The sequence below is a fragment of the Mirounga angustirostris genome, unplaced genomic scaffold (assembly GCF_029215605.1).
Source record: "Mirounga angustirostris isolate CCGP_5_RB_7025 unplaced genomic scaffold, mMirAng1.0.hap1 SCAF_10, whole genome shotgun sequence".
Taxonomy (NCBI): domain Eukaryota; kingdom Metazoa; phylum Chordata; class Mammalia; order Carnivora; family Phocidae; genus Mirounga; species Mirounga angustirostris.
This window is the reverse complement of record NW_026991718.1, coordinates 115,573,069-115,596,151: the sequence shown is the minus strand read 5'-3', so window position 1 is coordinate 115,596,151 and position 23,083 is coordinate 115,573,069. Positions and strand designations below refer to the sequence as shown.

The following is a 23,083-nucleotide window of genomic DNA, read 5'->3' as shown; positions in this document are numbered from 1 at the left end:
TCAAATAAATAAACAAAATCTTAAAAAAAAAAAAACTGAGTTAGAGCCAACTCAACAAATAATTTCTTTTCTTTTCCTTTTTAAAAAAATTTTTAAAAAGATTTTATTTATTTTTTGACAGAGAGAGAGACAGCAAGAGAGAACACAAACAGAGAGTGTGGGAGAGGGAGAAGCAGACTTCCCGCTGAGCAGGGAGCCCGACGCGGGGCTTGATCCCAGGACCCTGGGATCATGAGCTAAGCGGAAGGCAGACACTTAATGACTAAAAAAAGGCGCCCCTTTTTCCCTTTTTTTTTAAAGGATTGATTTATTTATTTGAGAGAGAAAGCATGAGCAGGGGGAGGGTCGAGGGAGAGGGAGAGAATCTCAAGCAGACTTCCCCTAAGCACAGAGCCCAACTCAGGGCTCAATCCCAGGACCCTGAGATCATGACCTGAGCAGAAATCAAGATTCGGACACTTAACTGACTGAGGCACCCAGGAACCCCAAATAATTTCTTTTCAAGATAAGATCCTTATTGTTTTGCTAATTATAAGAGTTATGCAACAAACATTTATAGAACTCCAACTACACGCAAAGCAGGAAAAGGTGAGTAAAACACGGTCTCTGCTCACAAGGAGTTCACAATATGGTGGGGATGCGAACCACAGCCATAAGAGAAAGTCATACTAAAATAAAGCTATAAAGATAAATGAAGAAAGGGCAGGGCATGATCAGAGAGCATGAGATGTGGCTGGAATCTGAGATACTCAGGATGCACAGCAGGAAGTGAGGTTGTGCAGGCAGAGGTCACAAACCAGCCATCCATGGGCCAAGTTGAGTTTGCAGACTGCTTTATTTGACCCACATGGTATTCTAGTTAAAATATTGTTAAAACTTAACTTGGTTATCTTTAGTTGGGGAATGGGTTCTCTAATTCACCAAGGTCTTCACCTCAGAGAATCATGTTACCTGCCAGGCATGTTACCTACTTGCAACTCCCAGTATAGGATCTACGTAGCCTCTTTCAGGCCTAAAAATCCTTTGATTATATAATCAGTGGTTGCAAAATTGTGGTCCACAGGCCATATCTAGCCTGCTGGCATGTTTTGACAGTTTTTTTAAAAATTTGAATTAGTTGGGGTATGTGGCTGACTCAGTCAGTACAGCATGCTACTCTTGATCTTGGGGTTGGGAGTTCGAGCCCCATGTTGAGTGTAGAGATTACTTAAAAAGTAAAAAAAAAATCTTAAAAAAATTTTTTTAATTAGTAGTCAACACTTAAATACTAGGATTTTGGGGGCAATTTTCTAGGAAAATAATTTACCCAAGTGACCCTGATATAAGCCATATAAATGGACTAATTTTCATAGAAGAAATAGAGGAAGTTGTAAAAGAACTCTCTCACCACCTCCACCATCACCAAGAAAGAAAATAGTACCAGGTCCTGAAGAGAAAGCTAGAGGTTCATCTCATTTATAAATATCGTTTTTAAAGTCTTTAAATATACGCAAACAGAATTCAATAGTACATTTATTTTTTTTAAGATTTTATTTATTTATTTGAGAGAGAGAGACACAGCGAGAGCGGGAACACAAGCAGGGGGAGTGGGAGAGGGAGAAGCAGACTCCCCACTTAGCAGGGAGCCCGATGTGGGGCTCGATCCCAGGACCCTAGGATCATGACCAAAGGCAGACGCTTAACAACTGAGCCACCCAGGCGCCCCTCAATAGTACATTTAAAAACATCATTGGGGGGCATGTCTAGGGGATGCAGTCAGTTTAGTGGCTGACTCTTGGTTTTGGCTCAGGTTGTGATCTCAGGGTCATGGGATCAAGCCCCACCTTGGCTCTGCACTCAGTGTGGAGTCTGCTTGGGTTTCTCTCTCCCTCTCCCTCTGCTCCTCCCCTCCCACCACCCCCCCAAACAAATAAATAAATCTTAAAAAAAAAAAAAAATCATCGGGGCCCCTGGTTGGCTCAGTTGGTAGAGCATTGTAGCGATTACTTAAAAATAAAAGAAAAAAATATTTTAAAAAAAAGAAATCATTTTGGAGCCTCTGGCTGGCTCAGGCAGAAAAGCATGCAACTCTTGATCTTGGGGTGGTGAGTTCGAGCCCCACATTGGGTGTAGAGATTACTTAAACAAACAAACAAACAAGCAAACTTTTTAAAAAAATTAAAAACTTTTTGGGGCACCTGGGTGGCTCAGATGGTTAAGTGTCTGCCTTCAGCTCAGGTCATGATCCCAGGGTCCTGGGATCGAGTCCCACATCGGGCTCCTGGCTCAGCGAGGAGCCTGCTTCTCCCTCTCCCTCTGCCTCTCTCCCCTGCTCATGCTTTCTCTCTCTCTCTCTGTATCTCTGTGTCTCAAATGAATAAATAAAATCTTTAAAAAAAAAAAAAATTAAAAACTTTTTTTGAGAGGGCCACATTAATGAACAGGTCACTCTTGGGGACCACTGGGACTCCACTGTGCTGGGACCTTAATAAGACTGCACAAAGCATGCTCAAAGCTGTCCCATTGGTTAAGGGCTACCCCCGGAGGCATTCACGGGCCAACTTTTCTGGACTGAGCAACCCAGTGGCCAGAGAAAGCTCTCAGCAAAGGTCCTTAGAGTAGGACGCTGTCTTGCTGGCCTGTGCAGAAATGGCAAGTCAGAGGGTTAAAGCCAACAGAGAAGGCCTGGGGCTGCAGGTCTCAGGGAGAACTGGCAGAGTTCCAAATTCTCCCCCAAAAGGGGGCACATTGGAAGGCAGAACCAACAGCCCCTTCTGTAGAGCACTGGGATCAGAAGGGCTGGGCTCTGAGAGCTTCCCTGGTGCCTCTGGCACCAAGGAGAAGCAGGGCACGAGGGCTGGCCAGGGAAACGCACTGACTGCCATGCTTGTGGCCCTGCAGCTGCCAAGCTCCATCTGCCAGGAGAAGGAAAGAACTAAGCCAATTTGCTCACACAAAACCTTTGTCAGAAGGAGCTGTGCTGATGACCTCGGAGACTTCCGGCCAGCCCAGAATTCTACTCTAGTTCCTTCTCCATGCACACCTCCAGCAAATAGCTGGTCCAGAAAGAACTCACTTCATTTAAAAGGGATTTATAATAAAAAATAAATAGCACCAGACCCATATATTACAGAAAAGTGGGGGGTGGGGAGGGGAGGAGGAAGCAGGGACCAGAAAAAACAAATGGCAGATGAAAGGCACTCACAGAAAAAAAAAATTAACATGAAACAGATGATAATCAGGAAACACAAAGAACTCAAAGGGCTTAATACATTTCAAAACAAGAGTTCAAAGCAAAGATGCAATAGTTCAAAGAGATGATGAAGCAACTGAAGGAGATGGCACTGGCAGAGCTCAGGAAAGAAGTGGGTTTTTTTTGTTTTTGTGTTTTTAAAAAAACAAAACAAAACAAAACAAAAACACCTCAGAACTGAAGATCATTTCAGAAACATCAAAAAGGAAGCCAGTCTTGCTGAATACAGAGGTCAGGATTGCAAAAAGCAAGTGAGGGAGTTGTCAATGAAAACTTAAAAAGGAACGAAGAAATAATCCAACTAACAGGTATGGAAACACAGAGGGAGAGAGAGTGGGCTAAGTACATGGGTTTCTTCAACTTTAGAGGTGTAAATCTTTTTTTTTTAAAAGATTTTATTTATTTATTTGAGAGAGAGAGAATGAGAGAGAGCACATGAGAGTGGGGAGGGTCAGAGGGAGAAGCAGACTCCCCGCCGAGCAGGGAGCCCGATGCGGGACTCGATCCAGGGACTCCCGGATCATGACCCGAGCCGAAGGCAGTTGCTTAACCAACTGAGCCCCCCAGGCGCCCTTAAGATTTTATTTTTAAGTGGGGCACCTAGATGGCTCAGTTAAGCATCTGCCTTCGGCTTGGGTCATGATCACGGGGTCCTGGGATTGAGCCCCAAGTCCAGCTCCCTGCTCAGCGGGAGAATCTGCTGCTCCCCTTCCGTCTGCCCCTCCCTCCACTCATGCACTCTCTCTCTCAAACAAATAAATAAAATCTTAAAAAAAATTTGCTTTTAAGTAATCTCTACACCCAACGTGGGGCTCAAACCTTACAACCCCAAGATCAAGAGTTGCATGCTCTACCGACTGAGCCTGCCAAGTTCCCTATAGCTGTAAATCTTCAGACACATTTTAAACCTGATAAACCAAGAAAAAGATGTATAAGCCTATTTAAAAGATATAAAGGGAACTAACAATAATCATGAAAACTGGATAGAAGGATTAAAAAGAAGGAGAAGTATAACAATTACTCTTTTTTGACTTCAAATTTTGTACTAGGCACATATATATATATGCATATATATATATAATATATCTCACCTGTTAAAATGAATGCATCAATTTTTAAATTTTTTTTATTTAAGTAAACTCTACCCCCAGTGTGGGGCTTGAACTCATGGCCCCAAGATCATGCATCACATGCTCTACTGACTGAGCCAGCCAGGCATCCCTAAATGCATCAATTTCTAAGTAATTAAACAAAATCAATGCAGTGCAATAAGGGACACAGCTACTAGGAGAGCACCACAATAAAAACAGGTTCACTGAATTCTAGGAACTAGGAGGGTTGCAATTGAATAGAAGTAAGTGAAAGGAGAAAATGACAAAAGGATCATAAAGTACCCAGGCTTTTGAATTTACATTGGTTTATCAGGAACAATAATTAGTAATAACTGAGTTAATTACAAACGTAATCTGGCTAGATTAAGCACCCTAGACCAGTATCTGCAGCTTATCAAGACATCAAAAGATAAAAGATCTTTACCCCAAGATCAAACATATTTGATAAAATAGGTTACCAAAAAGAAATAAAGTCAGTAGAGAGACCAGAGCAAGCTTCTTAGACTTTGTAATGAAAGATTTTAAAAAAACAAAACACACACACACACACACACAAGGAACATCCTGGGGCCCTTGTATCCAAACCACCTCATTAGCTGAACCTGCTTTCTCTTCACCATGATCACAGCCGGCCTCCTGGAATGATGCATGTAGTGTGTGGTGAGTGTAAATGAAATGATAAGATTACTAGATCTGTTGAAAATATGAATATCCTGTCTACTCATAACTTACCTTAAAATTTTCTATTTAACATCTCCCATTGAGAAAATAATGCAAAATAACAACTGCTGGCAAGGATGGGGAGAAACTGGAACCCAAGTGTGTTGCTGGTGTAAATGTAAAATGGTGGAGCCACTGTGGAAAATAGCATGGCAATTGCTCAAAAATTTAAGTAAAGCATCACCCTATGATCCAACAATTCTACTTCTGGGTATATACTCGGAGGAATTAACAACAGAGACTCCAAAAGATATCTGTATACCAATGTTCACAGCAGTATTATTTGCAATAGTCAAAAGGTAGAAAAACCCAAATGTCCATTGACAAATGAATAAGCAAAATGTGCTATCTATATATAATGGAATGTTAGCCTTAAAAAGGAAGGAAATTCTGATACATGCTATAATGTTGATGAAACTTGGAAATATTCGAACTTGGAAACAAGCCAGACACAAAAGGACAAATATTGTAGGATTCCCTTTGTATGAGGTTCCTACAAATTCATAGAGACAGAAAATAGACTGGTGGTTGCTGGGGACTGGGAAGAGGGGTGAATGGGGAGTTATTATTTAATGGGTACAGAGTTTCAGTTGGGGAAGATGAAAATTTGCTGGCAACAGATGGTAGTGACAGTTACACAACAATGTGTATGTACTTAAATGCCACTGAACTATACACCTAAAGATGGTTTAAATGGTAAATTTTGTTTTGTAGATTTTACCACAATTTTTCTTTAAGTTAAAAAAAAAAAAAAAAAAAAAGAATGTTCCCCTTCCTCCTCCATTCTTAAATGATCATCCAGAAGCCATTAGGTGGTACCAGCCATGGTAGGCATCTGCCTGGGGGTGGAGGAGGCTGTGGTTGGCGAGCCGGTAGCCGTGGAGCCCTGGGCAGGGTAAGGATGATGGGAGATGGAAGCAACAACAGGAGACTAGTTACTCATAGGAGGAATGGTCAAAAAAGATCATGAGAGCCAGGTTTCTCTCTGTTGAAAAAGAGAATTAAATGAATGGAAAGGGCGAAAACTAGAATAAACCCCATGGTGTTGAACTTGAGTTGAAGGTGTTGGTGTGAACACATGGATTTCAATATATATATAGACAGATATAGAAACAGATGCATAAATAAATAGATATATAGTTAAAATTTGAGTAAATTTGAGTAAATTTAAAAACTGAGTAAATTTGAAGATCTAATTGGTTTTATCAAACAATTCATAAATCATGCAACACCTCATCTAGCAAGCAGAAATACTCTAAATTAGAGTTATGCAAAATGGGAGGCTTTCATAGAGAGGACTGTAGGACAAGGAAGTCACTAGTAAAGGAAGCATGAAGGTTCGTCAGAGGAAAGTAAGAGTTTGGGATGATGGCTTCTCATTGGCTGAACCAGAGCACTTCCCATTGGCCGGGCTTGTTGCTGGGTCAGAAGAATATCTTCCTTTTGCCAGAGTGGTGAAGTAGTAACCCCTTCCTGTTGGAGATGCAAGGTACCTCTCCTCCTCTTTTTTGGGGTAACTGGCCACAAGTGGTTGCGTGAGAGCTCCCCCTATAAGTCTTCCCAAACCCAACTTTAGTTGAGGTTTCCTTTACTAACCTTCCCGGTACTTTTCCTCACTCTGTTCATGAGGGAGCCTAGGAGCAGTGATTATTCCAACAGCACTGAACAAACCCAGTGCCCAAATCTTGGTTTCTAAACACCATTCTCCACTAAAAGAACAAGGGTTTCTTGGAGAAATGGCTGATTCCAGAGCTGGGATAGGGAAGGTACAAGATGTGCTGAAAAGTATGGAAATTTTCAAAAAATGATAGAAGTCAGCCTGAAGGTGTTCTTACTAGTCAAATATAGGGTAATTTGGGCATCAGAATAAATAATTCCAGTGGCAACCAAGATGCAGTAACCCCATTACAGGCGCTCTCCCCTGTCCATTGTAACCAAAAACTTCGGACAAAACACAACTTGGGACTCTTACAAGTAATTAATGGCAAGTGTGCTGGGGTGGGGGGCAGGTAGTAAAAATTAAAAACAGCCCCAATGGGGGTGAGTTTCATGGTTTAATGAAGTCACAGGATACAAGTCATTAGACAAGAATCAATTGTATTTTTATATACCATTGAACAATTAGAAACTGAAAATTTTCAAACAACACCATTTATAGTAGCACTAAAAACATGAAATACTTAGGTATAAATATAATATATGCAGATGCTGTATGCTGAAAACAATAAAACATTGAGGTAAGAAATTAAAGAGCATCTAAATAATATCAGACCTGGTACCAGTTCCTGTACATATATTTCCTCTTTGACTCTTCAGAGCCATTCTGTGTGGTAGTTACTACCTCCAGGCTCAGAAAGAGTCGGACTTATCTAAAGCCATAGGATAAAAGAATTCATAGCAGCTTCATTTTGGAATAGCCTGAAATTGGAAATAACTCAAATGTCCTTCAACCACTGACTAAGCAAACCATGGCATATCCACACCATGGCTTATTACTCAGCAATAAAAATGAACAAACTATGAAACATATAAAACCTAGATGACTCTCCAGGGAATTATTCTGAGTGAAGAAAGCCAGTCCCAAATGGTTACACACTGTATGATTCCATTTATATAACATTTTTGAAATGAAACAATTATAGAGATGGAGAACAGATTAGTGGTTGCCTGTGGCTAGAGATGGGGGGTAGGGGAGAGGGATGGGTGTAATTATAAAGCGGTAGCATGAGGGACTGTCAGAACTAGACCTCAAGACCTGACCTTTGCTGCCTACCTGCTTGTACTCACCAACCTCTGTCCCACATTTTTCCTTAAGCTCTTCTTTCCAGCTTATCTCTTTAACTCAGGCAAAAGACCCAATGCGCAGAGCATCCTGTGATGGAAACTGAAAACCCTCAAGCAATAAGGACTGCCTGGACAAAATGCTGCAGCTGGCCCAGACCACCCAGTTCTATTTGAACTCAACCCCTGACTCACGCATGCACAGATGGGCCATGGAGTGACCAATTGTTACCTTTACCTCATTATAATACTAAAATCTGCACTCAAGGAGGAGCACAAACCTCATTTACATAATGCACAATACATGCATAGGCATGTTTCCTTAAGGTGCATGCATGACTTTATGCCCACCTCTACATATGATGACAAGGCCCTCCTATCTAAATATTCATCCTCCTTTACCTAAATAAAAGGAATCCATTCACCCTTGCTCAGAGTCACAGCTTTGGAAGTTATTACCCGCGATCTCCTTATTTGCTGCAAATACAGTTTACTTTGTGAGAGCACTCTATGTGGTATAGTTTCTATCTGTAATTCACCAAGGATCAAAATCACTTTAGTTCAGTTAAAGGATCTTAGTGGTCATCAAACATTTCTAGATATTGTGGCACAGGTACATGAATCTACACATGATAAAACTGCATAGGCCTATACACATACACAAATAAGTGCTTATAAAACTGGTAAAATCTGGGGGCACCTGGGTGGCTCAGTCGGTTAAGCGACTGCGTTCGGCTCAGGTCATGATCCTGGAGTCCCTGGATCGAGTCCCACATCTTCTCCCTCTGCCCCTCCCCCCTCTCATGTGCTCTCTCTCTCTCTCTCCTTCTGTCTCAAATAAATAAATAAAATCTTTAAAAATATATATATTAAAAAAAACCTGGTAAAATCTGAATAAACTCTGTGGATTGTATCATTGTCAATCTTCTGATGTTGATATTGTACTATGATTGTGCAAGATATCACCACTGGGGAAAACTGGGTGAAAAGTGCATGAGACCTCTCTGTACTATTTTTGCAACTTTCTATGAAGCCATAATTATTTCCAAATAAAAAGCCTTAAAAAAAAAAGTATCGAGGCTTCTATACCACAACCCCCAACAGTATGCCATTAAAAGACACCAAAGTCTCTGAAAGAGTATGGGAATCATATTAGAGCTCCCCTTCATAGATGAAACCCACTACTTGTCCTTTTTCCCTTGATTCAACATTTACTGAGAGTCCAACTGGGAATCTTATGTTGGAAATTAAGTGATAGGAGATGCATGATTTATGATCCCTTCCCAAGTGAGCTCCCAACCTAGTGCTAATGAAAAGGCCTAATATGATAAGAACATTGGACTACAAGTCAAAAGAATTCTGTCCTCATGGAACCACTTACTAGGTGTTTTAGTTTGGACCAGTCCATTTCCTCTTGGTGTGCTGACTTCCTAACCTGCAAAATTTAGGAGAATGGAATACATATAAATATATTTTAAACTTAACCTGGGTCCTGTGGATGGGTTCAAGGATACCTGGGAATCACCTGAAATCATACGCATAAGTATGTAGGATAATTCCAGAAGAGGTATTTTAACTTTTTTTTTTTTTTTTTAGATTCTGGGGATTTGCTCACCCATAGAGTTTAGAATAACTGCATCTAATTTTTGGATTTAATGTCAATGGTCCCTTCCATTCTAACATTCCCCAATTCTAATAGATCTCCAAGATCTCTCGATTTCTAACATTCTATGATTCTAATAGGGATGCGCGAAATGGACTAGAGATCTAACATTCTGTGATTCCATGGACCACAAGAGTTCATTCCCTTCCCTGACAGAACAAGGATTACATTTTTCAACATGGAATTCTAGGCAGTCTATGATTTAACTTCCAAATGACCTTCCAACCTCAGCTTTCATCCCTTTCCCAGACCCTGGCCACCCCCCACCCTTTTAGTCTGCAGTTTCCACAAAGTTTTGCTCCCATTCACTCTGTGCCTTGGCATAGGCAATGCCTTCTACCTGGAATGCCCCTAAATCTACTCTTTTTCTTCTTGAGTATCAGCTTGAAGTCTCCCAGTAAAGCCTTCCATGACCCTTCGTCCTTGCAGCAAGGTTTGATGTGCTCCCTTAAACCCAGGTTTCTGACTGCCTGTTACCACCCAGGGAATAGGACTGTTGGTTCACTCAGGGCAGTGAATCAAAATGCCAAGAGGCGAAGCAGAGGAAGTAAAGGTTTGAAGCTAGTAGGTATAACAAACTCTAGGCACCTGTTTTCCCACCTCTGGAAATAAAGAAAAATATCAGCTCTAAGGAAAACAACAACCTGAGAGCAATAGTAAATGTAAACAGCATTCTGTTTCTGAGACAAAAGGGAGTGGTGGGGATTGAGGCCATCTGGGACAGAGCATCTTGTCTAAAAGGAGACTCGACTCAGCTCCAGCTAATTAATTGTTGATTGGCAGGAATGTGAGTGGGTCCAATGTGGTCAGCTCCTCTACTTTTTCAAGAAAAGCTGGAAATCCAGTTTCGCATGTGAAATCTCCCAATTTTAAGTGTCAATAACTAAAAAAATATTCAAGACCCATTGCAATGACTTTCAAGGTTTTCAAGCTGTGAAAAATGTTCTGTGAGGATCCACTTCTACCCATCCAAGAGAGCACATCCTATGGGGGGGCAAGTTTTATATGAGGGCTGCTGGTGTATTGCAAGTTGTTAAACAGACCCACTCCTTCTGCACAGAGCTCAGACAAAACCTTTCATATGGGTCCCCTCTCTCTGGGTCTTAGTTTCCCTATCCATAAAATGGCGATACAAAACATAATTGTGAGTCAACCGTCAAACAGAATATATCACTGAAGGGTTATCAGAGCTACATGCTTTTATCTGCATCATCTTGCTGAATTCTCATAACTTCTATGAGGTAAGTTGTATTACTTTCACATTTTACAGATTAAAAAAAAAAACCCTGCAGCTCAGAAATAGCAATTTACATAATGAAGACAATAGCAAACATATAAAAAGCCCTTTCTTTCAAAGGGCTTTGCTGATTTAATCCTCTCAACATGTCTGGCCTAAGGCAAATAAACCCTGAAATGGGGATTCCACCAAGGCAGCCTGACTCCAAAAACGGTAGCACAAGGCTGCTTAACAGAAATATAATGCAAACCATACATATAATTTAAATTTGTCTAGTAGCCACATTTAAAAAGTAAAATGACACAGGCTAATTTTAATAATACACTTTATTTGACCCAACATATGCAAAATATTATCAATCTAACATGTAATCAATATAAAAAATATTGAGATATTTTACTCTTTGTTGTACTAAATCTTGAGTGTATTTTACATTACAGCACATCCCAAATCCGACTAGCCAAATTTCAAGGGCTCAGTAAGCCCATGCATATGGGGCAAGGCATTCACAGTCTAATCTTAATGTTAAAAGCAGAACCCACAGGGGCGCCTGGGTGGCTCAGTCGTTAAGCATCTGCCTTCAGCTCGGGTCATGATCCCAGGGTCCTGGGATCGAGCCCCACATCGGGCTCCCTGCTCAGCGGGAAGCCTGCTTCTCCCTCTCCCACTCCCCCTGCTTGTGTTCCCTCTCTCGCTGTGTCTCTCTCTGTCAAATAAATAAAATCTTAAAAAAAAAAAAAAAAAAAAGCAGAACCCACAGAGGCACCTGTCCCTTGGTTTCAAAGGACACGCAAAATATAACAATGGCACACAGTTCTTGAGCATATACTTTGTGCCATGGGAGGGGAGAGTCTTACTATGCGTGCTGGGGATCTTCACACGTTGTATTTTGTCATCCTCGCAACAAGACGAGTGCCACTGCCCTCCTCTTTAAAAAAGAGGACTTCCCCGGGTCGGAGGCGCCCCTCGTGCCGATCTCCGTCCCGCCGCCCCGCTCCCGCCACCGGCCGGGCGCCAGCCCCAGCGAAACCGTGGTTCGCCGTCTGCTAAGGAGGTGTGCACGCAGCGGGAGGTGCAAATCACCTGCGGGCCGAAGAGCTTAGAGCGGGTAAAGACCCCTCTGGACTCCTCCTCCTCCAGCTCCTCCTCCTCTTCTTCCTCCCCCTCCTCCTCGGACTCCGATTCCTCGAACTGGTGCTGGGAGGCGACATCGCGAAGACGAGCCCTGCGCACGCTCGGATAGGTCCACCCCGGCCCCTCAGTCACAGCCGCCTCCCGGCGTGGCTCGCTAACGCGGGGGGGCGCCGCTTCCGGGAGCCGGGACTCGGCTTCCGGGCGCTCTGGCGCCGAGCTCATCATAGAAGCTAGAGGGGACTTCCGCTTTCGGTCCCCTCAGGCGCTTTGACGGTGCGGTCGAGTTCGGTTGGCTGTCAGCCAGCCCCCATCCGCCTCCCCGGAGGCCGCGCGGGCTCGGCCCTTACACACCAAACGTCTCCCTTTCAGCCCGCCCCCGCGCAGACGCAGTGCTGAGCCCACGGCTGCTAGACAAAGAGTGACGTCCGGAGCTTGGAGTCATGGCGGAGACTGAGCCGAGCTTGGTGGCTGCTGGGGGCCTCGCGCTGCCGCCAGAGAAGGAGGAAGGAGCCGGCCTGAGCTCAGGCCCGGAGCGTAACTCTGCGGGCTCCTCGTCGACCCCTGAGGCCCCACCGCCTGCCCCCGAGCCCTCCAGCCCCAACGCCGCGGTCCCCGAAGCGATTCCTACGCCTCCTGAGGCGGCCTCCGCGGCCTTGGAGTTGCCTCCCCCAGCCCAGGGCGCCCCGCCGTTTGCCGAAGCTGCTCCGCGCTCCCCTCCACACCCTGGCGGCTCCCGACCCGGCCCGGAGACGTTCCGCCAGCGTTTCCGACAGTTCCGCTACCAGGACGCCGCAGGCCCGCGGGAGGCGTTCCGTCAGCTGCGGGAGCTCTCCCGCCAGTGGCTGCGACCCGACATCCGCACGAAGGAGCAGATCGTGGAGATGCTGGTGCAGGAGCAGCTGCTCGCCATCCTGCCGGAGGCGGCACGGGCCCGGCGGCTTCGTCGCCGCACGGATGTGCGCATCACGGGCTGAGCTGTGGAGCTGCGGGCGACCGGGCTCGGGCGTTTTATGGACTGCGGCCACGATCGGGTCTGGGGGCCTGAGCCTGGCTCTCCATTCCGCGTTGATGAAAACCGAGTTTTTGGCAGCTCCAGTCGTCTGATGTGTCCCTTTCGTTCGTTCTTTACTAGGTTTATTTTCCCGAGCCTGTCTCCTTCCAACCTCCTTTTTGGCTGGTGGCGAAACCAAGTTGGGAGCCCATGAGAATAAAGCCTTTGTTCCCTATTCACTTGGCATTTACTGGCTTTTGTGGGATCATTAGCGTGTTGGCTAGGCCTGGGCCTCCACATCTGGGAAGTTTCTCTCCTCGCTCCACAGGACCCCACTTGGGATTCCATTGTTTAGTTGGGGTCTGCGTAAAGAAGGTTTTAGCAGCCGTGGTTCTATATCGGCCCCTACCTCTCACTGGAGTATGAAATTGCTTTTCCACCTAAAAAGGTAGTGGATAGTGGTTGTGGCAGGTAATTATCCGACTCTACTAAAGTGCTTACTCAACTGGCTACCTCTATACCAATTGGGCCACTAACTTGTTACACCAACCTGCCCTTTGGGCACAGGCTTCCCAAAAGACCTATGCCTGTGGGCTACTTTAGTGTTTTAGTGCAGTTCCTTAGGGAGAGCTCCTTGTGAGCTCTGGTTTAAGCCTCCAAACTCACCTTTCTTGTCATATTTTAGGCCCCTAGAATTTAAGTAGAACTGGCATGAACTAATGAATTATTACATTGCTGGAGCCACTCTAATTCTCTCTAGCTATACTTTTTTAATAAGCATAATTGTTTAGAAAGAGAAGAAGGGATTTGGCAAGTAATAGGGAAGCTCTGTTATGAAATCTTAAAGCCTATTTTTCCCTAAGTCTTTTGTCCACCCAGGAAGGAACTAATTGGGGTCCATAGGCAATTTGGATTGGTCTCAGAAGGGTCCTAATTGCAATGGGTGCCATCTCTTAATATGAGGAAGGCCAGACCTATCTTCACTTCACTGCTCTCAACAACTGAAATCTAATAAGCCTGCAGCTCACACCACAAAGCACAAGCCAGACTGGGTTAGAGGACAATGTGGGACATTTTACATTTGCATATTAAAGACCCTTAGATGAATTCAAAATTATTTTGCATACTTTCTTGGGATTTAGAATCTTGAGCTTGCATCTGCTTCCCTGCAGAAGATACATCTATCTGTTTACAATGTAAGTCTTCCTCTAAAAGATGTTTATAGAAAATTATGTAATGCATATTAAAAATAGGGTACAGAACTTTATAATAACATGATTGAAACATAGCAACAAAAACCTGTTTTATTTTTTCCAAATACAGATACAGAAGTTTGCATGTTTTGCAAATATTGCTTCAAAGCAACATTTCTATATACAGCGCCTTCTGTTCTAATAGCGCGTAAACATAGACATGTATCCACAGTGCAATGTTGGCTCATCAAGGGTCCACCTTGCATAACACTCATTTAAAGAAACAAAATGATTAGTCAAACCAGAACTGTTTTTGTCAAGGCAATTTTTTATAGGTGGATAGTTTTTCTCAAAAGAAAACTTAGGTAGTGTACATATTTCTAAATAGTAACAGTAATCTTTGCAAATAACAGTTTCCAGTGCTCCAACTTGGGGTTAATTCAGCCTGACCCAGGAATTGGGGATGGAGCCCCTAAACATGGCTTTAAATTAGAGAAGCACACTGAGGTTATCAGAACTTGGGACTCATCCCTGCTTCCCTAAAGACAAAAGTCACAATGAGTGAAATGGGATTATTTCCTTTATACACAATAAACCCAATAATGGCCACTTGGCAGAATTAGGGTAATTCAGTTTCTGCTTCCACCTTTGAGAAAGACATGACATTGACTCCCTTAAAGTTGTAGTAGCTTCCCCAGATGTGATGCTCGAATGTATCTGAGAAAAGAAAAATCAGTAATCTAGCAATACAACAGTCATCATACCTCACAGTTGTGGCTACAGAAAATCATCCTGTTTCATCCCTTTTCAGACAAATACACCATTCTTATAATGTGGCTGTCATAAATTGCGCAAAACATAGATGCCATGCACACTCCTTAGACATTTCTTCCCACACCAGAAATGCCAACGTTAGCAATGGGAAAGAGCCTCTTGGAGAGGAACTGCGTCAGCTTTACTACAGATGTCACAGCCACATGTCTTCCTCTGATGGATAAGCTACAGCAGGTCAACTGGCCCTAAATTCATTTTATATCAAATGGTGAAGAAATCACTGGACAGAGCATTCCCTGAAACAGATTTTGGTACAGAGGCCTTCAAGACCACAGTGAACCTGTGTGCCTTCAAGGCCTAATCATTCCAAATGGCGCTGGAGATACTGTCATTGCTATAGAGATATTGGCTACTTCACGTTTACATAGTAAATATTTGCAGCATATAACATTACAGATTCATAAACCCATAATTAACTTGTGAGTGTTAATGGACAAGTGTGCTTTGATTTTTGCCTTTAGTGATAAGAAAACTAAATGGTGAAACGGGTCACTCCTCAAAGCATGGAACATTTTCTTTAACTTTGTCTAGCAAAGAAAAACAATATAGCAATTACACATGTAACCTGCAAGAGTAACAAATGTCTTAAAAGGTACAGATTGTACCTGGACCTTAAGCAGCATTATCACCTTGACCTCACAAAATAATACAAACAGGGAATCTAAAGTGTTAAAGTATATTAAAACAATTTTGAAAATGCCAACTACTGAACATACACCCTTCTGGGAAGGAGAAAAACAGCACATGTAAAATCTGAAGTTTGTTTACAACAATAGAAAATAAGGTAATCCTCCAAACCACATTCTTTGTAACAAATCTTTACAGTGAGAGAGTTCAAAATTTGGGGAAACATTTTTTGGACATTAAATAGAACCGGGAAGCTGTCAATATTAAGAAGTGGGTAGAAAACGCTGTCCTTTGGGTTCCAGACCCTGCCTGCTTCAGTTTGGAAATCCTCCTAGATTCTTATTACTGTGAGATTCTAGTTCCTCCACAGGCTGTTCGGGCTCTGCTACAAAAGACACAACCCAGCCAACTCTGGGGTAAAAGCATACAAAACTTGTCCCCGGTACCATGAAGTCATGCAAGACAGGTGGTGAGAAAAGTGAAGAGTCCTAAGGAGAAGGCAGGGCAGCCAAGGCCTCTGCTCCTTCCCAACCTCCACAGAATGTGAAGTCACAACATCCTCACGAAGCTGGAAAAATGAAAATGGTGCCTGCTGCCTAAATCCATGCCAGGCAGAAACAAGAAGGCTTGGCATGTGCCCCCCCCGACAAAAAAAGTCAATTAAATAAGCTGCAAGTTGAATTTACAACTGTTTCCGACTAAACTTTTTTGGCTCTCATTCCATTTATCGGTGGCACAATTTCAAGTCAAGTTTGTGCAAAAAGACTCACTCTCCATTCAACGATGTGCACAGAAGAAGGGAATCCCAAGAGTCTATTTGCTACCTTCTTGGTAGGCTTCAAGATCAGAGTGCCCTGCCCTCCAGCAGCCAAAATGGCCCCTTTGTCCAATGTCTATCACACCCCCTGCCCAGATCCCTGAAGTCAGTCGGTGTCACGTGCATTCGGCATGCTAGGTTTATTTATTTAAATATGCAAAGCTCCTCCTGCAGGTGCCCCAGGATTGTGCCCCCACTAGTTCTGGGTGCCCAGTTTCATGTTGAGCAGCAGAGTGCAATCTGCTGCACCTTGCCCAGGTCCATCAGCAGCTGCTTGATGCAATGCTTGAGCTGCGGAAGCCTGGCCAGTGGCTCCGGGGGCTCCAATTCCCCAGTGTAGTCCAGCCAGCTCTCCAACACTGTAGGCAGAAGAGAGAGGAGACCCAGTGAGCTCCTAACACTTCATCTGTGAGAACATCAGCAAGAATTTCAGCATCTTCTCCCATCTATCCCCACAAGGTCAGGTGAGAAGGGGGGGGGGGCACTCAGGCAACACTGACTCATCACCCTCTCTACAAAGTATTCCCCCTAGGACAAGGCTCAAATGCTTTAGAGGAGCACAGTCCAACAGAACTTTCTGCAGTGGAAATGGCCTACGTCTGTGTTGTCTATACAGGAGCCACTAGCCACATGTAGCTAACTGAGCACTTAAAATGTAGCTAGTATGACTAAGGAACTGAACTCAAATTTTATTCAATTTTAATTCATTAAAGAGCCACACATAGGGGCGCCTGGGTGGCTCAGGTGGTTGAGCATCTGCCTTCGGCTCAGGTCATGATCCTGGGGTCCTGGGATCAGGCTGCGCGCTGGCCTCCCTGCTCAGAGGGGAGCCTGGTTCTCCCTCTCCCTCTGCCTGCAGCTCCCCCTGCTTGTGCTCTCTCTCTCTCAAATAAATAAAATCTTAAAAAGAGCCACATATAAGCTAGTGATTACTGTATTAGTGCAGCTCTACAGTCTAGAAGGCTTTGAAGAACCCACCTTCCTCAGTGTTACTCCCCAGTCTTTTTTAATTCTTCCATTCTTTTTTTTAAGATTTTTATTTATTTGAGAGAGAGAGAGCACAAGTAGGGAGGAGGAGCACTGGGAGAGGGAGAAGCAGACTCCCGGCTGAGCAGGGAGCCTGACACAGGACTCAATCCCAGGACCCCGGGATCATGACCGGAGCTGAAGGCAGATGCTTTACCAACTGAGCCACCCAGGGCCCACTCCCTAGTCTTTATAAGGTTTTCCTTTCTTGGAAATCAGAGAGCCTTGTGTTTTAGCCTCCTATTAAGAAAAATAAGAATCTAAAGGGATTGAAAAGGTCTATTTTTATCACTATAAAGTCTGATTTGCTTCATATTCCTATCATCAGTAACACTGAATACTCTGACTTTATTTTCTAAGTATTTAATGTAAGATGTCCAGGTACTAACATCCTTGATTAATATTGGTTCAATATCTAAAAAACTGCCTTATCTCTGAGAGCAGGGATTTCTCTATAGAAGATGTTTTTTTCTTCCCAAGCCACTCCCTGAAGCTCTGGCATCTGGGGAGGGGCCATTTTGGAATCCTGCATCTTTTGACAAGAGCCAGCCCCTCCAGGGAGGCCTGTGCTCACCCCAGCCTGCCTGCAGCCTTTCTAGTTCATGAGCCAACCTGTACTGAGCACCTTCTGGACCCTTGAGCTGAAGGTGCAGAAAGAGGAAGACCCACTCAGTGCCTGTTCCTCAAAGAGCTTACAGCCTCACACATAATCCTTTTCCCTCCTCAGATCCAGCCTTCCACCTTCCTTCCCACCTTCCAAAATCCTTTGTTCCCTGTAAGTTACTTCCCAGAGAAGCCCTCCCCAACTCTACACCCTAAATCACGTAGCTGTGTTAAATTAAGGGTGCTTTGTGATCAAATCTTTCCTCCTTTGGAGCACTTACCATGGTTTATAATTATATATAATGGGATAATTTAATTAATACCTGTCTCTACCTCAAGATCAAGTTCCATAAGGGCAGAAGCCAAGTCTGCCTTGCTTGCCATGATATCCCTAAACACTCAACTGTGTCTGAAACACAGCAGGCACGCGACAGAGGCAGTGAGAAAATGTGGGAATGGCCTAGCAAAGTGCCCACTGACTGCTCGGGCTCCAAAACTCGCCTACCTCCCTCTGATTTCTTGTTGGTACGTGGGGGTTCCAAGGAGGAGAAACAGCCCCTCCTCCTCATCCCAACCAGTACAAGGACTTGAAAATAAGAAAAATAAGATTGCCTTCTCAGACCTGAACTTGAAAGCCAAGAGTAAAGGATCAAAGTCACAGGAGAGTTCTAGTGGCCTGCTGAGCAAGATAAACTCCCCAGTGACCATTTTCAATACATCAATTATTCTTTAAGGAAAAAAACTAGGAGACAAGAGACTGCTCAGCAAAAGGGCACAAGAATAAATGGAGAAAAGGCCTGAAAGCAATGCTGGAAGGGCCCATCTGGATGACTGTAGAAAAGAGGTAGTCAGGGGCAGCACCTGGGTGGCTCAGTAGGTTAAGCATCTGCCTTCAGCTCACGTCATGATCCGAGGGTCCTGGGATGGAGCCTCGAGTCTGGCTAGCTGCACAGTGGGGAGTCTACTTCTCCCTCTGCCCAGCCCCACCACTCATGCTCTCTTTCTCTCAAATAAATAATAAAAATCTTAAAAAAAAGAAAAGAGGCAGTCAGGACTGGCTAGGTCATTTCCAAAACACAGACAGAATGTCAGTCCATCTGTCCGTGACAAGATGATCCTACAGTTGCTGAGAGGCCCCTCTATGGTCATTGTAACTACTTCTGACCTGGTTCCAGGCTCACCAAAGACACCACCCAACACTATGGTGACCCAGGAGGCATGCACAGGGAGAAAGAGCACCAGTGTGCAGCCTAGAAGAGTCTAGGTTACTTGGTAGTCTCTGAGCTTGGTTAAGAGGAGTGTTTGGAGCCCCTAAGGTGGAAGCCTTCTCTCTAGATCTCCAGGACTGAGGACAACCCTGAACTGTGAGAGCCAATAGCATCTCCTCTGGACTCCCCAGCATCCAGCAGGCCAGCCTTCTCTCCATACCATGTGCTGGATCATCACCCCAAGTTTCTCTTTTCAGGAAGCTCAACAGCTTCTCAGCAGTATAATGATAGTAAGCAAGACAGAAGGTCACAAAGGTGAGGTTCCATTTCATATACTCTCCCAGACCATCTAGATAGAGGCCAATGCTCAGTAAAGTAACATTTTTTTCTTAAAATAGTATTTCTGATGCTAAAAGATTCAATATTTTCATAGTCATTAAAAATCTTTTGTCTTGGGCGCCTATGTGGCTCAGTCGGTTGAGCATCTGCCTTTGGCTCAGGTCATGATCTCAGGGTCCTGGGATTGAGTCCGGCATCGGACTCCCCTGCTCAATGGGGAGCCTGCTTCTCCCTCTGCCTGCCGCTCCCCCAGCTTGTGAGCTCTCTCTCTGACAAATAAATAAAATCTTTTAAAATAATTTTTTCAAAAATCTTTTTCTTGGGCGCCTGGGTGGCTCAGTTGGTTAAGCATCTGCCTTCGGCTCAGGTCATGATCTCAGGGTCCTGGGATTGAGCCCCACGTTGGGCTCCCTGCTCAGCAGGAAGCCTGCTTCTCCCTCTCCTACTCCCCCTGCTTGTTTTCCCTCTCTCTCTGTGTCTCTCTCTGTCAAATAAATAAATAAATAATCTTTAAAAAATCTTTTTATTTTAGTTTTACAACTGTTCATACAACTACATAAATTATTAAATTATGGTTAATATTAAAACAATAACTCTTTTAAAATATAAATCAGTCAACAGAATATTTATTAGGCTATTTCTTAAAAGGAATACTATATCCAAATTCTTATAAAAGCTCAGTTTATCTTAATGGTATTTGGATGAACTCAAGAGTTCACTCCCTACTATGGTTGAAATAAAATGGGATTCCGATAAATCTTAATTAAATACAATGGAAAAATCTGTTTATCTGAAAAAAATCTCTATGATTTATAATTGATTTTCACACTTCAGGGCCTGGAGTATCAGAACACGAACAGAGTACATGACCCCAGATCAGCAGGACACATAAGAGGCCCTCAGGAAGGCCGGAGAAGGGAGCCCAGACTTATCCTCCTCACCACACTGGCCATGAGACTGAACAGGAGTGGCAAGTCAGTAAGAAGTGGGGAAACAGTGATGTCTCCCCTAAGGGCAGGCTCCTTTGGCAACAAAAGAACACCCTCCCTGTTTCCACGGTGCTAAGCTTACTCTAGGAACCCAGAGCCTACTGCTATTCTCTCCTACTGCTATTCTCTCAAAATCCTACTGCTCCTACTGCTCCTCTCTCCTTCTCCTACTCCTACTGATATTCTCTCAAAATCCATAATTTCCAGTCTGGCATTCAATCCTCTTTCAGCTAGAGAATAGCAGGGTTTTCAGACAGTGGAATCAGTTACCATTCTAAGGAGCCCAAGGAAACCTTTTAGGAGTAAAAGAGACAGAAACACTCCCCCTTCCAGAAGTGCCCTTAGAATGGACCCTGAATTAGTCTCCCATTCCCAGTTCCTCAGGTTTGCCTCAAGGGCAGGACAGAAGCATGAGGGCATAGAGGTCCTTCTCTCACTTTTCTCCAATAGGACAACCCTTTCCCAGTCAAGCCAGCCCTTTTATCACCTACCAAGTCACCCCCTCTCCCTCAGAAAACCTCACTTTCCTCAAGGCTCGGCTTCAGACCCAGGGGTTCCAGGAAGCCTTCCAGTTATCATTTCCCCTGCCACACTTCACCTTTGGCAGCGCCTCGGCCATACACTTGCCCTGGTCACACCTCATGACTCTAGCTTGTATAACGCATGGCATCTTTCTGAGTTATTTCATGCACAAGTAGCTTTACATCCCCAATTACAGCAATGGTAGCCTGACTATACTCAGAATCCGCCAATGGAATATTTACTTTTCAATTTGGCTCCTTTTTAAGAATGAAAACAAAAAATTAAGAAATAAGTGAAAAATCAAGAAGGAATTCTGTCTTCAAAAATCAAACTGACAACTTCCTAGGGATCAAAAGAGACTGAACTTGAGCATGTTTATCAGGCCCATCTGTTACCACTAACACCTGGAAATACCCAGGGTTACCCAAATGACTCAGTCAAGTTCTTAAATCTCTACTGATAAAGAAGAGAAGGCCGAAATAAAAGCTTTCTTCAGATTAATCCTCAAAGACATCCAAAAAACTCTATCAAGTCAAAGTTGAAATCCCCCACAGAACTTGGTTAGCAAAGTTGCTCAGGTCGCACACTGCCTGCAGACAGATTCTAGTTATACTTCTGCACTCCGCTTTGCAGAAAGCACTAGGTAAGTGAGGGAGGACTCCTGACATCACACAGACCTTAAAAGTGCCAGATAAATACTAAAAGTAAAGCTTGCCCATCTAGAGGGAGAATGGGGGTTGATGAGACTGAAAAGAAAGGAGGCAAGAATACAGCTATCTGTGGAGAGCCAGAGGAGCCCTACCATCCAGCTCTTTCTCAATGGAGTCCATCCTATGTGTGACTTCGTCCTGAAGAGATTCCACGTGGGTCAGCAGGTTAAACTGCCACTGGTGCTGGGAGCTCAGCAGCCCCTCTCCGCTTCTGTCCAGCAGCTTCTGAGTGGGGGCTTCCTCGGGTAGGACCTTTTTGGAGACATATTCCCTCACCTAGGAATGCAATGGCATTTAAGTTACTGAGTGGAGACAGCTCCCAGCCCCTTCTCCAACCAGCCAGAGTTTTCAACCATCTGAAAAATCAGTTGCAGTTTGACTATTCCAAACCTCTATCCCCCTCTCTTCCTGTCTTGGACACCTGGCAGAGGAATGCTTGGTGTAGCAATCACAAACACCTCAGGGCAGTGCAGGCCTCAGAGCTGCTTCCCAGTGACTGGCCCAATGCCCCAGGCCTGAAGCAGGCCCCACAGAATGGCTTCTAGAGCCCGGAGATCAGAATAGAGCAGGATGGGCACAGACAGGGGTTAGTATGTTACTTAGCAGGAGTCAGACGAACTAGTTTCAAGTCCAAGCTCCTCGTCTTGCTGAATGTGTGAGCCTGGATTAGTTATTTTTCCTTCTGAGCCTCTGAGGCAAGTAGTAAAACCTATCTTACGGGTTCATGAGAATGAAATAGGATAAGGTTATAAAACACTGTGTTGGCCTATGGTCAGCTTGCCAGGAATGAAAGATATTTTTAATCCTAGCTGACTTGTTTAGGCCCAGTATTTTCTGATTTTTTAACATGTGGCAGATGCCTCTAGGGAATCTGCTAGTTTGTAGGATCACAACCCTTTTCTACGGTTTGGATCTCAACCTTTCCTTCCTTCCTTCCTTCATTTGAAATGAAATAGGGTCAAGCTAATATTTATTAGAGCTGACTGTGCAAAGCTCTGTGCTGAGAGCTCTTCACAGACACAATGCATAATAACTAGAGGGCACGGGCACTGGCCCCTCCCACAGGGAGGTGAAGAGACACATCTAAGGAGATGAAGTGACCTGCTCAGCATCACATAGTAAGTGGCTAAGCCCAGACTTGAAACTGGGTCGGTCTCCAAAACCAACCTCACCAACCTCGACTAGCACTGTTTAGACACTGGCAAGGGCACAAGGCCATCCATGAGGGGCTTATAATCTAGGATGTCCCACTCGGCAATATGCAGTAACATATGTAATGCTGGTGATGCCAACCACAGGGTAAAGTTTGAAAGGAAGGATAACCAGGGTAAAGAAACTCTCCAGT

The 23,083-nt window shown here is 44.1% G+C and overlaps 3 protein-coding genes across 8 annotated transcripts in view; 1 reads left to right on the top strand and 2 right to left on the bottom strand.

Annotated features, from left to right (window-relative positions):
* CNBD2 (cyclic nucleotide binding domain containing 2) overlaps positions 1-12,104 on the bottom strand; it is a 61,344-nt gene extending 49,240 nt beyond the window's left edge. Inside the window, exons 1-2 of the mRNA XM_064573103.1 lie at positions 11,829-12,104; positions 9,227-9,280 (exon numbers count right to left, since the gene is read on the bottom strand). Of these exons, the coding sequence (XP_064429173.1) occupies positions 9,227-9,280; positions 11,829-12,104 (330 nt within the window). The remainder of the gene's footprint in view (positions 1-9,226; positions 9,281-11,828) is intronic.
* A 39-nt stretch (positions 12,105-12,143) lies between these two features.
* Positions 12,144-13,109, top strand: SCAND1 (SCAN domain containing 1). The gene has a single exon (XM_045885704.3). It carries the CDS (start codon positions 12,320-12,322, stop codon positions 12,851-12,853), a length of 534 nt encoding a protein of 177 aa, XP_045741660.1. The 5' UTR covers positions 12,144-12,319; the 3' UTR covers positions 12,854-13,109.
* Positions 13,110-14,156: 1,047 nt separating this feature from the next.
* PHF20 (PHD finger protein 20) overlaps positions 14,157-23,083 on the bottom strand; it is a 144,328-nt gene continuing 135,401 nt past the window's right edge. For all 6 annotated transcript variants that reach the window (XM_045885700.3, XM_064573101.1, XM_045885702.3 and 3 more), the window contains 2 exons: positions 21,831-22,014; positions 14,157-16,700 (listed from right to left, as the gene is read on the bottom strand). In XM_045885700.3, the coding sequence (XP_045741656.1) occupies positions 16,558-16,700; positions 21,831-22,014 (327 nt within the window). In that variant the 3' untranslated portion in view covers positions 14,157-16,557. The remainder of the gene's footprint in view (positions 16,701-21,830; positions 22,015-23,083) is intronic.

Excerpts from the sequence above, each read along its gene's own strand:
- SCAND1 (XM_045885704.3), top strand. The coding sequence starts at position 12,320 with ATGGCGGAGACTGAGCCGAGCTTGGTGGCTGCTGGGGGCCTCGCGCTG.